Source organism: Azolla caroliniana, unplaced genomic scaffold, assembly GCF_043228905.1.
Source record: "Azolla caroliniana isolate FFs.n. ecotype wild unplaced genomic scaffold, voAzoCaro1.0.p SCAF_131, whole genome shotgun sequence".
Classification (NCBI taxonomy): domain Eukaryota; kingdom Viridiplantae; phylum Streptophyta; class Polypodiopsida; order Salviniales; family Salviniaceae; genus Azolla; species Azolla caroliniana.
In genome coordinates, this window is record NW_028230566.1 from 17,344 (window position 1) to 31,355 (window position 14,012).

General features: G+C 37.0%; 1 protein-coding gene across 1 annotated transcript; it reads left to right on the forward strand.

Annotated features, from left to right (window-relative positions):
- The first annotated feature begins 616 nt into the window (after positions 1-616).
- LOC147849075 (uncharacterized) lies at positions 617-13,773 on the forward strand. Its single transcript, XM_087337808.1, has 15 exons — positions 617-667; positions 838-921; positions 2,504-2,644; positions 7,436-7,489; positions 7,663-7,900; positions 8,069-8,554; positions 8,630-8,862; positions 8,944-9,949; positions 10,049-10,356; positions 10,435-10,541; positions 10,866-10,998; positions 11,082-11,234; positions 12,186-12,566; positions 12,684-12,920; positions 13,432-13,773. The coding sequence occupies exons 1-15, from the start codon at positions 632-634 to the stop codon at positions 13,627-13,629; spliced, it is 3,795 nt and encodes a 1,264-aa protein (XP_087193934.1). The 5' UTR covers positions 617-631; the 3' UTR covers positions 13,630-13,773.
- The last annotated feature ends 239 nt before the right edge of the window (positions 13,774-14,012 follow it).

The following is a 14,012-nucleotide window of genomic DNA, read 5'->3' on the forward strand; positions in this document are numbered from 1 at the left end:
ATAGAATGTTTCCTCAAGAAAATACTCAGTAGGATTGTCTTCAAAGGGAAAACACAATGTTGTGATAAAGGTGGTAAGATGTTTCATGAATATTTCGTCAAGAAAGAGCTGGATCTTCGTTCGGAAAAGAGTTAAGACGTTTTAATGGAAACGTTGCATTTTGTTATTGTAGAAAGGCATGGTTAATCCAGTTGAAATCTTGACAAGGAATATGTTGGTGTTACATAAAGCAAAGTGATGTTATAACAAAGACCAGATGCACCTCCCATATGAAAATTTTTCAATTAAATTTTCATTAATCCATTTGAAATCATCATAAGCATTCCTCTCAGCCCTTTGAAAGGTTGAACATATCTTGATCATTAACCATAATCATATATATAGCATCAAATTGGAATGTGTATCCAAGTAGCAAGTCCTATTAATGTGTCATTTTGAAAGGTTGAACATATCGAGATCATTAACTATAACCATATCTAGCATCTAAATTGGAATATGTATCCGATTGACAATTGCCACCAACTTAACGACAAGCGATGTAAATTTTGCATTCTTTTTTTCATGTTTAGGTATTGAAATGAGGATGATTCTTGACCCATCACAAATGTTGCAACCAAAAACATCATGAAACATGCCTCCACTTGAAGTCCTATCAAGAATGAGTCTAGTACGATTAAATATGATATGATGAAAATCATTGCTAAAAAATCGACAGTCAATTTGTTTTCCTGTTAAAAAAATTTCGTTAAAGAATATGCATATTTCTTGTTTAATTCTAAATGTTTTTACTCTTATCTTGTTTAATTTAACAATCTATATCTTGTTTGCTTTCTTTAGGGTCAGACCTGGCTTCCACAATGGCTTTCTTTCTCTCCTCTCCATCCATGCGACACTCCTTCAATGTTTGCTTCATATGGAAAGGTATTCAAATTAACTATAGATTTTTTTTTTTTGTTTTTAGTTGTTCTGGTTAGTAAGCGTGCTTTATTTATTGTGCACATCAGAACGAAATGCAAGTATATGATTTGATCCAAATGGGTATTATGTGTATCAAGGAATTCCTATTGAAAAGCATGTCACAACATAAATTAGCACACATAAAAGTAATTAAGATAAAAAAGAGACTAAAGAATCTTGTTATCAGCACACGTAAGATTCTCATGTCAGATATATTGTGACTTTTGACTTCGAAAGATCTCTAGCATAGGTTGATCCAAATGGAGAGGTCTTCGATGCGAGGGAAGCACCTACGATGGTGGGATATAATGGCCTTATTTTTCGATGACAAGGGTGGTCAGATCGTGGTCTATGGGGCTGGGGCCTACACGCATGGTGAATTGCTATTGCCTGATCTATTGTAACCCCGCTGTTATGTCATGGTTGGGAGCGCATTTGTGTAGTCCTTGATTGACTTGTAGCATTAGTAGGAGTGATGGGGCGAAAGAAAGAAGTGATTGTTTTTTGTGGATGAGCTTGTGTGGTTGTACTGTTGTCCTTCGACAACTTTTTCCCGTGTCTCTTGAGTTCTAGCAAGAAAAGTTCTAGGTATTGACAACTGTTGATCCTTGTATTCCATTGCCTTGTGTAGTAGGCAAAAGCCTTGTTTAAAGAGGCAATGGTATCTCCCTCTTATTTCATAAATGACACTACAATGAATTGGCAAATTCTTTCTTCTATAGGTATTTGTGCATATCTGTCTACCTCAATCTCTAACTGATGTGATGAAGTACGCAGCTGCCCTATCACACAACACATTGTGCAGGATAGGTGTATGTCCTTATAAGCTGGCCCGATGATGAATCCATTCGCCAATGTGTGTAAAAAGTGTCTTGTAGTGGGCCATCTTCGTACCAAGTGATATTTTGGGGCTGATTCATGTTATCTTGTTTTCGAAGTTAATAATATAATTTCGAATCACTCTATTTTTTTCCACTTTGGTCATGTTTAGATGGGGATAGTCTAAGCTATATTGGAACGGGGGTAGTGCGTTTATGCTTATGCCATGTGACTCGAACCATTGCTGCATTTCCGCATACCAACCATGAATGTTTTTATGTTCAGTCAGTTTTCTTGATAACATAAGTGCCAACCTTGAGTACCTTCTTTTAGGAAGCTCCCAAAGACGTTGGATATAGGTAAAAGAATGTATAGGTCTGTATGGTACATTGGATAAAAGAATAGAAAGAAGCTCAGAAACGGATTCTGACTTAAGCCATACTATGGCAAACTGCAGGCTAATCCGATTGTCCAGGAAGAGGCAGTACGAGGGAAGCATGATGAAACAAAAATGGATATATGAATATAATGATCACAGTTTAAATATGGCAAGACCAAATAAATCTTGAGAAAGAAAATATGATCAATGAATTGCCCTCACTTATTGATGATATAATTGTGTGTTTTAACATTCAAACCTGAAAATCTCTTATGCTTAGATACATGGGTATGTCAATATGTTAATTAGAATTAAAATATATAGTGTTAAATTGTTGCTGGTATGTAGGATTCTGAGATATCAAGCTTCAATGGTGCTGCAAATGCAGTGTTACCGTCTGGCTTTAAAGACATTGCTAACCAGTCATTTCCCTGCTTAAATCTTTCTGATGATGGATCAACTGATCCAGAGTGCAACACAGGCATAGAGGTAATGCTCGTTTTCTTTGTTTGCTGCTTGGTTGGGTTTCCCATATTATTGTCATTGTTAAAGTTAGTATTTTTCCATTTGGATGTTTCTCCTCCTCAATAACAGTCCTAGGTGCAACCATTCTATGTGTGCTAGAGCTCCTTCCAAATCTAAATGCTAGTTCTTATCTCCTTTTTGTGTCATTACATGATTGAGCTTATTATACTCTCCGATGGTGGTTGATCAAACCCATTGAAGACGATCATCAACGATCATGATACTACACTTACTGAGCTTTAAGTGTAATACAAGCCAATGCGGAGTACAAAATATGTAGATTCTACACAAGTCTAAAATGCATCAGTTACTATCTTTGGTTCATTTGCGAAGTGGAAATTTACAGATGGTCCTAAAGTGTCTTTTTCTCTATTGTTTGCCATATTACTATTTCCTGGATGCACTGGTTAAGAAAGATCTTTGTTCCTGATTGTTGTTTATCAAGCAGCACAACTTGTTTCCCTCTTCCACTTGCAAAAAGTTGGGATAGCCATTCCTGCTCCTAGGGCACTATTGAACAAATGATTGTAGGAAGTAAAGGCCCAATGCCTACTCACTTAAATCCAGAGAAGAACAATCCGAATACGTGAGAATGTGAACTCGTAGTCAAGAAATTGAGACCTTGTACCATCAAATTTTGCAGGTAGGCTAAACTTGGGTGGTTCTTTAATAAACCCTTCATCTCTTGTCAAATGTTGTTGCAAAGCCACCAACGCCGACTCTAATTATTGTATGCATCGTGTGAACTCATCATGTTATTTTTCCACAGTCACCTTTGGAGATCCTGTTACAGGCATGACCATATAATATCCCGTGGTTAGATTGTATTGTAGTATTCTTTACACTCTCATTTAACTCTCACACTTTATCCACATGTATAGAATACTACGATACAATCTTACCACAGGATATTATATGGTCATTCTTGTAACAGATCCGCAAGCAATCATTGATTCTCCATCTCAAGTGCCACAAATTTGGGTTTAAAGCTTTCCAATGCAGGGACAACAATGATAAAATCTTGCTGGCTATCAACAGCCATAGCTATATAAGGCTTAGAAAGTGGCTAAGGAAAGGGGAAGTCTGGTTCAAACTGTCAGAATTGAAACAAGATAGTGATAGAAAGAGCAAGAGAAAGAGTGAGGGATGATAGAGATAGACGAGATATCAATGGATAGAGTGAGCGAGAGAGAGTAACTATGAAAGGAAATATGTATTAAGATAAAGGGAGCTTACTTGGAGGACTCGAGATTGGTGTTGAACCGAAATGGTTCGACAAGAGTGAGGGGCCTTCATTATATAGTGGGTCATGGAGCATTCTAGGGTTTCTAGAATGTCGTGGGATGTTCTAGGAAGGTCTAGGAAGTTTTAGAATGTTCTTGGAAATTATACCAATTATGATATTATATTACTATATAATAAATATATGTATCGGATAGCTTAATAGTTAGGTCCTTGGCATATATACACATAGGTTACAAGTTCAAACCTTGCCATCACAGAACCTTTCAAGCACTTTTTCAAAGTAGTTTCTCGGGACAGATAAAGTAGCTGATGTTGCCTATCTCTATTTATCCTCATACCCAAGATATGTTTAGTTGGGCCTAAAGCTTACATGGAAAAGGTTGTTTTTAGCTGGTCATTAAGTGAATTTAGAGTACCTTTTTATATAACAACAATAAGCATATCATCTACATATAGCACTGAAATGATGTGGTGCCATCGACATCCCTTTTTGGGTAAAGAGAATGGTCTACATGGCTCCTTTTAATCCACTTAATACCTTAAAAGCATCAAACATTTTGTACCAGTGTCTAGGAGTTTGTTTCAGCCCATATGGACTCCTCTCGACTTTGCATATTGAATATATCAGGGATTGCAAACCATTTGGCAGTTTTATATATAACTCTTCGTCAATGCCACCATGTATGAAAGCAGTTTTACACCCATTTGGTAAAGCTCCAACTTAAGAGCTGTAGCAAGAGCAAACAAGGTTCACAAGTGGTCATTTTGATTACAGGGGAGAATACCTCTTGAAAGTCAACTCCATTTACTTGTAAATAGTCCTTTGCAACTAGGCTTGCTTTGTATGTGGGCTTTCCATCCACACTCTTGATTTTGTAGCCACCTCTTAGGAATGGTATTCTTATGTTTGGGCAATTCGACTAACTCCCAAGTATCCTTTCAACTAAGTTCATGCAAAACTTTTATTTCTTACATTGCAAGCTCCCACTTGCTCTTTTGCCCACATAATCCAGCCTCTTTTGATGTAGGAGCCCCACCCCCATTAGTCAACATAAAGTATGACAACGAGGGCACGTATCTCAAAAAAGCCGTCCTTAATCTAGTATATCTTCTTACCCAATTATTCCAAATATGCATGAATAGTCATATGAGGTTGATTTGCCAGACCAAACATCTTATGGATGCCAGCTTTCAATACAGTGTAAGGGGATGTATTCTATGCATGTACTGCAGTTTTCATAGTCTATTTCCAGAAGCCAGAAGGGAGATTAGCTGTAGATAACTTGCACCTCACACTTCATTGTGTCCTATCATATCTTTCAGCCTATCCCCAGAAGCCAGAAGGGAGATTAGCTATAGATAATTGCATCTCACACTTCATTGTGCCCGGTCATAACTTTCACCCAGGCCATAAGAAGAGGAACTGCATGGTGCTGCTACCTCCCTCTTTATACCATTGAACTCACAAAATCTTCTAAATTCAATGCCTGTGAACTCACCCCCATTGTCCTTATTTAGGCATTTTAGCCTTATACGAGTTTGGGTGATTATGAGGCACAAAAAGTTTTCGATGCAGCAAAGGCTTCATCTTTGCTTTTCAGCAAATAAACCCAAATTCTCCTCGAACAATCCTCAACAAAATAAACAAAATGCAATGCTCCCCCCCCGTTTAATCTTCTAAATTCAATGCCTGTGAACTCACCCCCATTGTCCTTATTTAGGCATTTTAGCCTTATACGAGTTTGGGTGATTATGAGGCACAAAAAGTTTTCGGTGCAGCAAAGGCTTCATCTTTGCTTTTCAGCAAATAAACCCAAATTCTCCTTGAACAATCCTCAACAAAATAAACAAAATGCAATGCTCCCCCCCCTTTTATTGGCCTTCAATTCATGAGATAGCTCTTCAATGACCATATTAGCGAACAAAATGGCCTTCTCACTCCCATTTGGGCTCTTTGTAACATCAGAATTTCTCTTTTTCATCCTCGGCATTGGCATTCTTCCTATGTTCAAGTTCTTTCTTAAAGTACCTACAATCAGGCTTCTTGTGGTCCGTTAGCATGTAACATTGGATTTGTCTCAGCTCTTTCTATATTTTCTCTGCTTTGCATTTGATTTTGTGTTTTTGCTTCCACAAACAACATTAGCAGACCCACTACTCTCACCATTGAGCTTCCTTCATACCTCTTCATTCAAGATACAGCCTTTAGCCCCATTCAACATAAGGTTGGGGTTATTAGACAATTTGTGCTTTAAGTTTTTTTTGATCCCATACAGTGATTTAAGATCACTTGTAGTGTTTGCCCATTTTTACCCAAAATTAAACTCGGAGATCAAGTCAATTGGTTTCTGAAATTTTATAACTGTAATTGGAAAAATTGCTATTAAGTAAAAACCACCACCTGAGAAGATCGTAGGCATCAAGGGAATTATGTCGGACAAATTTGAATTAAATCTGCATATACTATTGTAATGGAGTTTTCCTGGAAACAAGAAGTATTCGAGGGATTCCTCCCATTTTGGACCTGTTCTCAGGATGAAATTTTTCAAAGAAGCTTAAAGTGCTTGGGGAACAGAGTCAGCAGCAACACTCTTTCATTTTTTGCAATTTTATACCAGTTAAAAGGAGACCAGAGGTTTATTTTGGTACCAGCTGTTGAACAAGAGATAAGATAGCTGAGGTGCAGATAAAACATAGCAGCAGAGGTTTGTTTTGGTACTTGCTGTGTGTAATGGTGGACGTGAAGAAGTGACAGGAGAGATAAAATAGGTGAGGTACAGAGAAAACTGTGAAGAAAGAAAGATATATTAATGTCTTTTAACAGGCCAAAATGGCCTTTAGGACCAAACAAGAGATTAAATCTTAAGTGTTGTCTCGTCTTTGAGAACAACAAATCAAAATAGAATAAGTATTACTCAGTAAATATAAAAGTAAATAATATAAAAACAGACGAGGGAATCTGGTTTTCGGCACATGTGAGATTCTCAAGTTAGATATATTGTAACTTTTCCCTTGGAAAGATCTCTAGCATAGGTCGATCCAGAATGGAGAGGTCTCCGAGGTGAGGGAAGCACCTGTGATGGCGGGAGATAATGGCCTTTATTTGTTGATGACAAGGGTGCTGCGGTTGTGGCCCATGGGGCGGGGGCCTATGTGCACGACAAATTGCTATTGCCTGAGAAGAACGCATAGGTTTTTGGTGTCCTTAATAGTGTGTTTCGAAGAGCAAAAGTATATAGTTTTATTAGATTGTGATTAATGCACGTGAGCCAGTTCGTACTGGCCAAGTGACCCAAATATGTCCTAAAAGCTCATAAGAGAGCTATAGTGTCAAACGGGCCTTCACAAAGGTACAAATTGAGACCTTTATGCCCAACAAACTTGGATTCATCAAATGTACTTAAGCTAAAGTTTGATTAAAAACTACAGTGATTTGCTAGATTAATTATGCATCATAGGAACAATAATCCTCTTGAAATGATGTAGGAATGCAAATGTTATTGTTTTCAGGATCACACTCTGGAAACGTATAATGAAGATGCACAGGCATATGCAAAATCTAAGGTATGTGGTTTCCTTAAGATTTTATTATGGTTGCAGTGCTTTTATGGAAATCTAAAGTTCATTATTACTATTGTTGTGTAGCTATGTGGGTGTAGCTGAATGCTATACTTTGCTATAAAACGTGAAGCATACTCTCTTACATGCCTGATTCCTGATATTCCTGCGTTTTGCAGGATTTTTCATTGGTTCTTAATCTTTCTCAAACACAGACTGCAGATTTTGATTTAAATTGTGAGACGGCTATGGTAGAAGAAATGATAAATGCTGACAATGGCTCTACCCCTTATGCGAATCCAGGAACGAGTAAAAATTGCAAGTCTCAAAGGGCTCCCCATGTTGAGAAATCTATCTTTGTACCAAAGGCGTCTCGTACATTGGAACGTACAAGCTCACCATCAATTCAATCTTCAAGTACTACTTTTTCTTGATAGCCTTTTCTTACTGAAGCTACTTTGAAAGGATATTTGTCTAAAACTTGAGGCTCATTAAAATCTTAAAGAAGAGAATTTGGCCTCACATGTACTTTCCAGGAAATTTTGTTCATTATGCTAACAATGTCTAAAATCCATGTCATACCAGTTTCTCCCAGTCAACATTCCCAATCACATTCAAAGAGGGCAGCAGAGCTGAATATACCTGTAAAAGGGAAAAAAACCAAGGTGAGGAAGCTCAAGCATTTCAATGAAGATTTTCAGGCAGCAATCAGGCTTACTGTGGCGTCAGCAGAGACATTAGTTGTTGCAGACATTATGAATGAATGCCAAGTTTGCCAGAATTTGGAACCAAAATCAATTATCGATGCTGCTTTGGCACTTAAAAGAGGAAGGGAAACCTCTGGGCTTGATAGTTTCACATTGGAGCTTCTATCTTATGATAAGTTATGCAACTTGAATTGGGATAATGAACTTGATGACGTGGCTTTACAAGATGACTATATCTCTGATTTGAGAATTTGCTCTCAAGATGAAGGTAAGCATAATGACAATTGCGAGGAAATAAAAGAGAGTCCCAAAGAAACTGAATTAAACTCAGGAACAACTGCAAACGTAGCTGAGATTATATCAGGTAGAGTATTTGATAATAGAAACATATCCTTTCATTCACACTTCGTTGATTTACAATTTTTTGCTGATTCTACAGAAATCATGAGAACCTCTGACCCTCTCAAAAATGACACAGCAGAATGTGATGATAGAACACATTCACAAGATGGCGATGTTATAGAGGAACATCATCATACTAGGCAGGTACAGAATGAAGGAGTATTGCTTCCTGGGTTCAATATGGAGCCCGCTTCACATCAACATAGGCATCTACCAATGAGTGCTAAGGGTACTTATACCAGTCGTTGGTTTGGAGGCTGGATGACCATGGTAAGGCCAACTTTGATAATGCTTTAATTTATTTCCAGCAACTTAATTTTTACTCATCTGATGTAAGCATGGATCTCTCAGGACAGTAAACTAGAGAACAAGCTTCAATCAAAGAAAGCAGATGAGAAGCATAATAAGCATCTTGAATCTGCAACAAGCGACTTGTCTGAACCGTGTGATTTGGCTCCTCACACTCAAAATCGATGGAGGCATTTATCAAAAACGAACTGTAAAGGCCCACTTATCTGTGTGCCCCAGATACTAAATGAAACAGATAAACCTTGCATGGTTACTGCTGGATCTTGTGCTGAGATTTTAGTGACTTCATCTCAGGCATCAGTTAAATGCTCCTTGCAAGAACCACTCTGCTCCTTTGTTCCCTGTAGCATAAACGCAAAACAGATGCCTCAATTGACTGTTATGGCCAAAGATAATGACCATCAATCAAATATTGACACTGATTGCTTTGGAACCACTACAGGCTGCCCATTGAAGCATTCAGAATTTATCTTACAGGACCGGGGGCTTGGTAAATCTCAGGAGAACAAGCAGTATCCACCTGAATTCTCATCACGTAATGGTGTTACGAGGATATATTCAAGCTCGTTGAAGAGCTATAGTACAAATCATACATCACCTCTTTTTGAGGCTGGTTTGTTGGCTAATGAGAAACCTCATTCTGATAAAATACTAGATGAAAAAAGAATAACTTGTTTGCAAAGTAAACAAATTGACAACAATATTGACATGGGCTGTATAGTGAGAGATTCTGACAGAAGTCTAGATGAGCAGTGTAGATTTATCTTGCAAGAGTCAACCATGCCGGATTCTCCTCTTACGTGGCATCGTGGAAAAAGGCGTAGATTAAGGGCTTACCGAATGGTTGAAAGTGCTTTAACACAGGATACATGTGAGGATGCCATTTATGATTGCTTGGCTGACGATGTCCGTATTGATGAGGAAGTGTCTCAAAAAGCTGCAAAATCAACTATCAACTCTATTGTAGGAATGGTAAAAGTGCAAAGAACCGGAATTTTAGGGGACAATCCTCAAAATTCAAGTGTAGCTTTACCTAAACTACATAAAGGTTGATTAATCTCTGCAATCTAGTTTGTATATATCAGACATGTCTCGTAATAAAATAACCTTTTCTTTATGTTAATGATATTTGTTTTTGAAATAACAGAAAATAGTGTGCTGATAAATGACCGTAGAGATATTGAAAATCTAGAAAACTGCAAGGCTGAAGTTGACAGACATGGACAAAGAGAGACAAGTGGCATGAATAGCTGTCTCTTTCAGGGATTAAATTTTCTTATTACTGGATTTCCTGATAATCACAAGCCAGTTTGTGAGGAAATCTGTAGGAAAATTCAACTGCATGGAGGAACATTGCTCTCAACTGTTCCGGTATTTTCAAGTTTAGATTCTCAAAAAGCTCCTGAAATAAATCAAGGAAATACTCCACGTTGTATTGTTATAGCACCACAGAAGGTCTAGTCTAAATAAATCCTGAAATTAGTTCTAATTTATTTGTTGTTTCCTTGAAATGACTCTGCCATTGCTTTTCAGGTTCGTACGTTGAAGTACCTTTATGGCTGTTCTGTGGGTTCACTTTTTGTGAGACCAAGCTGGATAGATGAATGCATTTCCAGAAATGGCATGCCTTCTCTAAGTAGGTAAGCTCTGTGGCAATAAAAACTTAAGATGGCTTGTTTTATGTTCTGTCCTGAGCTGATATTCTGCATGGTAGTTTTGCTGATCATACTATACATTTAAAATTACGCAAGTCATGGTTAAGTGTTTACAGAATGTTTGCTAACAGCAATATTGATGATGATGTGTGTTCCAAACTTTGATGCTTTAGCTAAAATTCTGCCATAGTATTTTATTTGATTATATAATGATGTATTATTTGATGGTCAAATGTTTACATAATTTGACAGCATATATGGAATACAATAATGGTTCTGTTTTGAAGTAGTTGTTCCTTTATGATGTAGCACAAAAGAGAAAACTTCACAGAATCAGATTGTTTTCAAGGCTGGAAGAAGCAAAGAACTTATTTTCAGTAGGATTGAAGCATTTATACATGGACGACATGGCTACTGCACGAAATTATCACTTTTAATTCAGGCAAGCATGAGCATCTTAATAATATGGCATTAATCTTTCCTTTCTCATTTTTTGGCTAATTTACTTATTTAGATTAATAACAGCACGGGGGAGGGCGATTGTTTCAAAGTTTGAAGCACTTGGTACAAGAGAAAAAGAGAAAGAAAGGTGTAACACAGATTGTAATAGCAGAGCACCAAAGTAAATTACCTGGAGGATTACAAAAGACTGCAGGAAGATTTGGAGTATCCATTGTGGTCTGTTTCCTAACTTGACAAGAGGGTAGTCTTGATAATTTGAATATAGTTAAATCTCAATGTATGTAGGCTTTGTTTGGCAGAGTATGCATATGTAGATCCTATAGAGATTTGATACAATATCAATGCTACATTGCAAAGGGAGCCTTAAACATGGAGGGAGTAAATGAAATGGAATGTTAAATTATTCTCTTCAATTCCAGAGAGGACCTGTCAGACCAGAGAAATTAAGCCCTATTGAGATTAAATAAAAAAAGAAAAGAAATATACAAGTGATAGTAATACATCCATATGTGGGGAGTAGGCTCTCTGATATTGGGGTAGGCGAAATCATCTCCAAAAAACTCTCGTGGTTCTTGCAATAATGGCATCAATATCCTTTGTAGTAAGCTGCCAAATGAAGCATTCATGGTGGCGCTTACTGATCCTACTGAATGACTCTTTCAACTACATTCCCTGGGATTGTACCCTTTGAAGAAGTCAATTGTTCGTAGAAAGGGAAGAAAGGGGAATATAATTTGTGTGGCTGATTGATTAATGACATTGATATTGAATCATTGTACAAATGGTTTCCTTAGCTTTGTTCAGACCATGTTCTTTATACTCCCTACTTGATCACTCTCCTGCTTCTATACTTAATATCCTCAACATCCCTCATTGTTTCAACACTATTTGGTTTATCAAAATCCCCTTGATGCTGTTGGTTAATCCTTGAACCTGCTCTTTGAATTGTGTTTTCTTCCTGAAAAATTGTTTTGGGAATGGTCTAACTGGGCCAAAGACTATTTAGGTCCCTTTTTCCAATTTGTATGCAGGTTTGTCTCAGGCATTTTGTACTTAGAATTACCTCATATGACACATCACAATTTTGGAACACTTTATGTATAGTTAGTCTAAGTCCTATTTGTGTTCAAAATTGAGAGAGAGTAAAAAATTTCAATGTTTTTGCAGTCTGGAGATTGGGTAATTGATAGCTTACTTGATGGTAGACTCCTGCCATTGTCTCCAACAGAAAAATGTTCTACAGATTTCAAAGCAAAGAATCTGGATAGCATTGGTATGGTTAAACGTGAAATTTCAAAAGATGTCTCCCACACATTAAAGAGGGTTGGAACCAATCATATACAGGAATCTGAAGAAGGGAATAAAGACAAGTTTAGCGTCTCCTTTTTGGGTAAAGGTACATTCAGTCCTTCATTTACCAGAAAAGGTTTATCTTTCGGGATGCCAATGCCCAAGGTTGCGACATCCAAGAAGTTTCCCAAAAACTTCCTGTATTATAAATCTGTTAATCTCAATAGTGTCATCTATTCTGTTGGAGATTTTGTTGAGGTATTTGCTGAATCATTTCAGTTTTTCAATTGTTTTGGCCTTTCATTCATAGATCTGTATTGTTGGTGAATAATGGTATTATTTAGATAATGTGAGTGGTTTATTTCCTCTTTTCAGATTCAACCACAATCGAAAGAAGAGAAGGAACCTTATATTGCACAGATAGAGAGTTTCTTGGGGTGTTATACTGGTACTGTGAAAACCAGATCTGCTGGAATAGAATCAAAGGCTCAGTCTAAGAAGCCTGGATATTTGTGTTGTAGATGGTTTTACCGTCCTTCAGATACAGGGTTTCCTTGCATGGGTACTGGCAATGAGCTTTATTTATCGGACCATATCGACCATGAAGTACCTGTAAGTTATTTATAACTCATGTGTCGGGCTTCATTGTTTCTTTGCTTTACATTAGGGTTGTCTCAATTTACCATTGAGTTTTACCTTTTTTCTCCCTAGTGCCCCTGAACTTGGGTATTTCAGAGTTCTTCCCTTCGAAAAATCAATGTGGTAAAATACTATATTTGGCCAAGAGTTACGTTTAGTAAAAAGCCACTGCAAGTGGAGTGTAGTTGAAATTCTGGGATCACCACAGCAAAAACTTTCAAACGTTTAGTCATGTTATATGGTTTGACTGCAACTAAGGCTGGAAAATTACATTGTTTAAAAAAAAATACCATTTCTTAAAGTCCATGCAATCTTTTTGAAAACTATTGCTAGTTATGCTAAAAGATTCATGACAGTCACGGTTTATATGGTAAAAATATTAATATAAGGGGTGCTAATGATCTTATTAAACCTTAGAAATGATAATTTACTTGTTGCTATCTTTGTTTGTTGCCTTTGAATTTAGTTTCTATTTTTGTTTCAGGTGGACACTGTAATAAAGAAAGTTCATGTGGTGTTGATTATGGATGATAAATGTTTAACGTATGGTACGGAAGAAGGCTGGAAGGTTGTTACAGAAGGGTCTCTATGTGCGGAAAAAACGGCTAATTACATATGTAAATTCTTCTATGATTATCAAAAAGAATCATTACATCAGCTTAAAGTTGCCCTAAAATCATAATGTTCTTGAAAACCTCCATTTCTTCCAAGAATAGCATTGCTATTACGTTGTACACTTGTAAAATGAGGTCATTGTGGTTTTGAATATTTTCGAATATTCCACTAATATTTGTGGTCCTCCAAGAATATCATGGTGAATGTATAAAAATATTGAGTAAAATTGTTTAATTAAAGATTGAGTTGAAGGTGTACAATTCCTAGTTTACAATTTGTTGGGACTGTTCACAACTTCAATTAGGATTCATAGGATACATCGATATATATAGAGTTTGGGTTTTGTTCTATCCTCCAAAACCCCCTAAGCTTGTGTTTCACTTTTAGACATAAGCAAATTCATCTAGTTTTGTTTTCCAAGTTTCGGGTGGTTTGAGGGTTAGAGGTTTT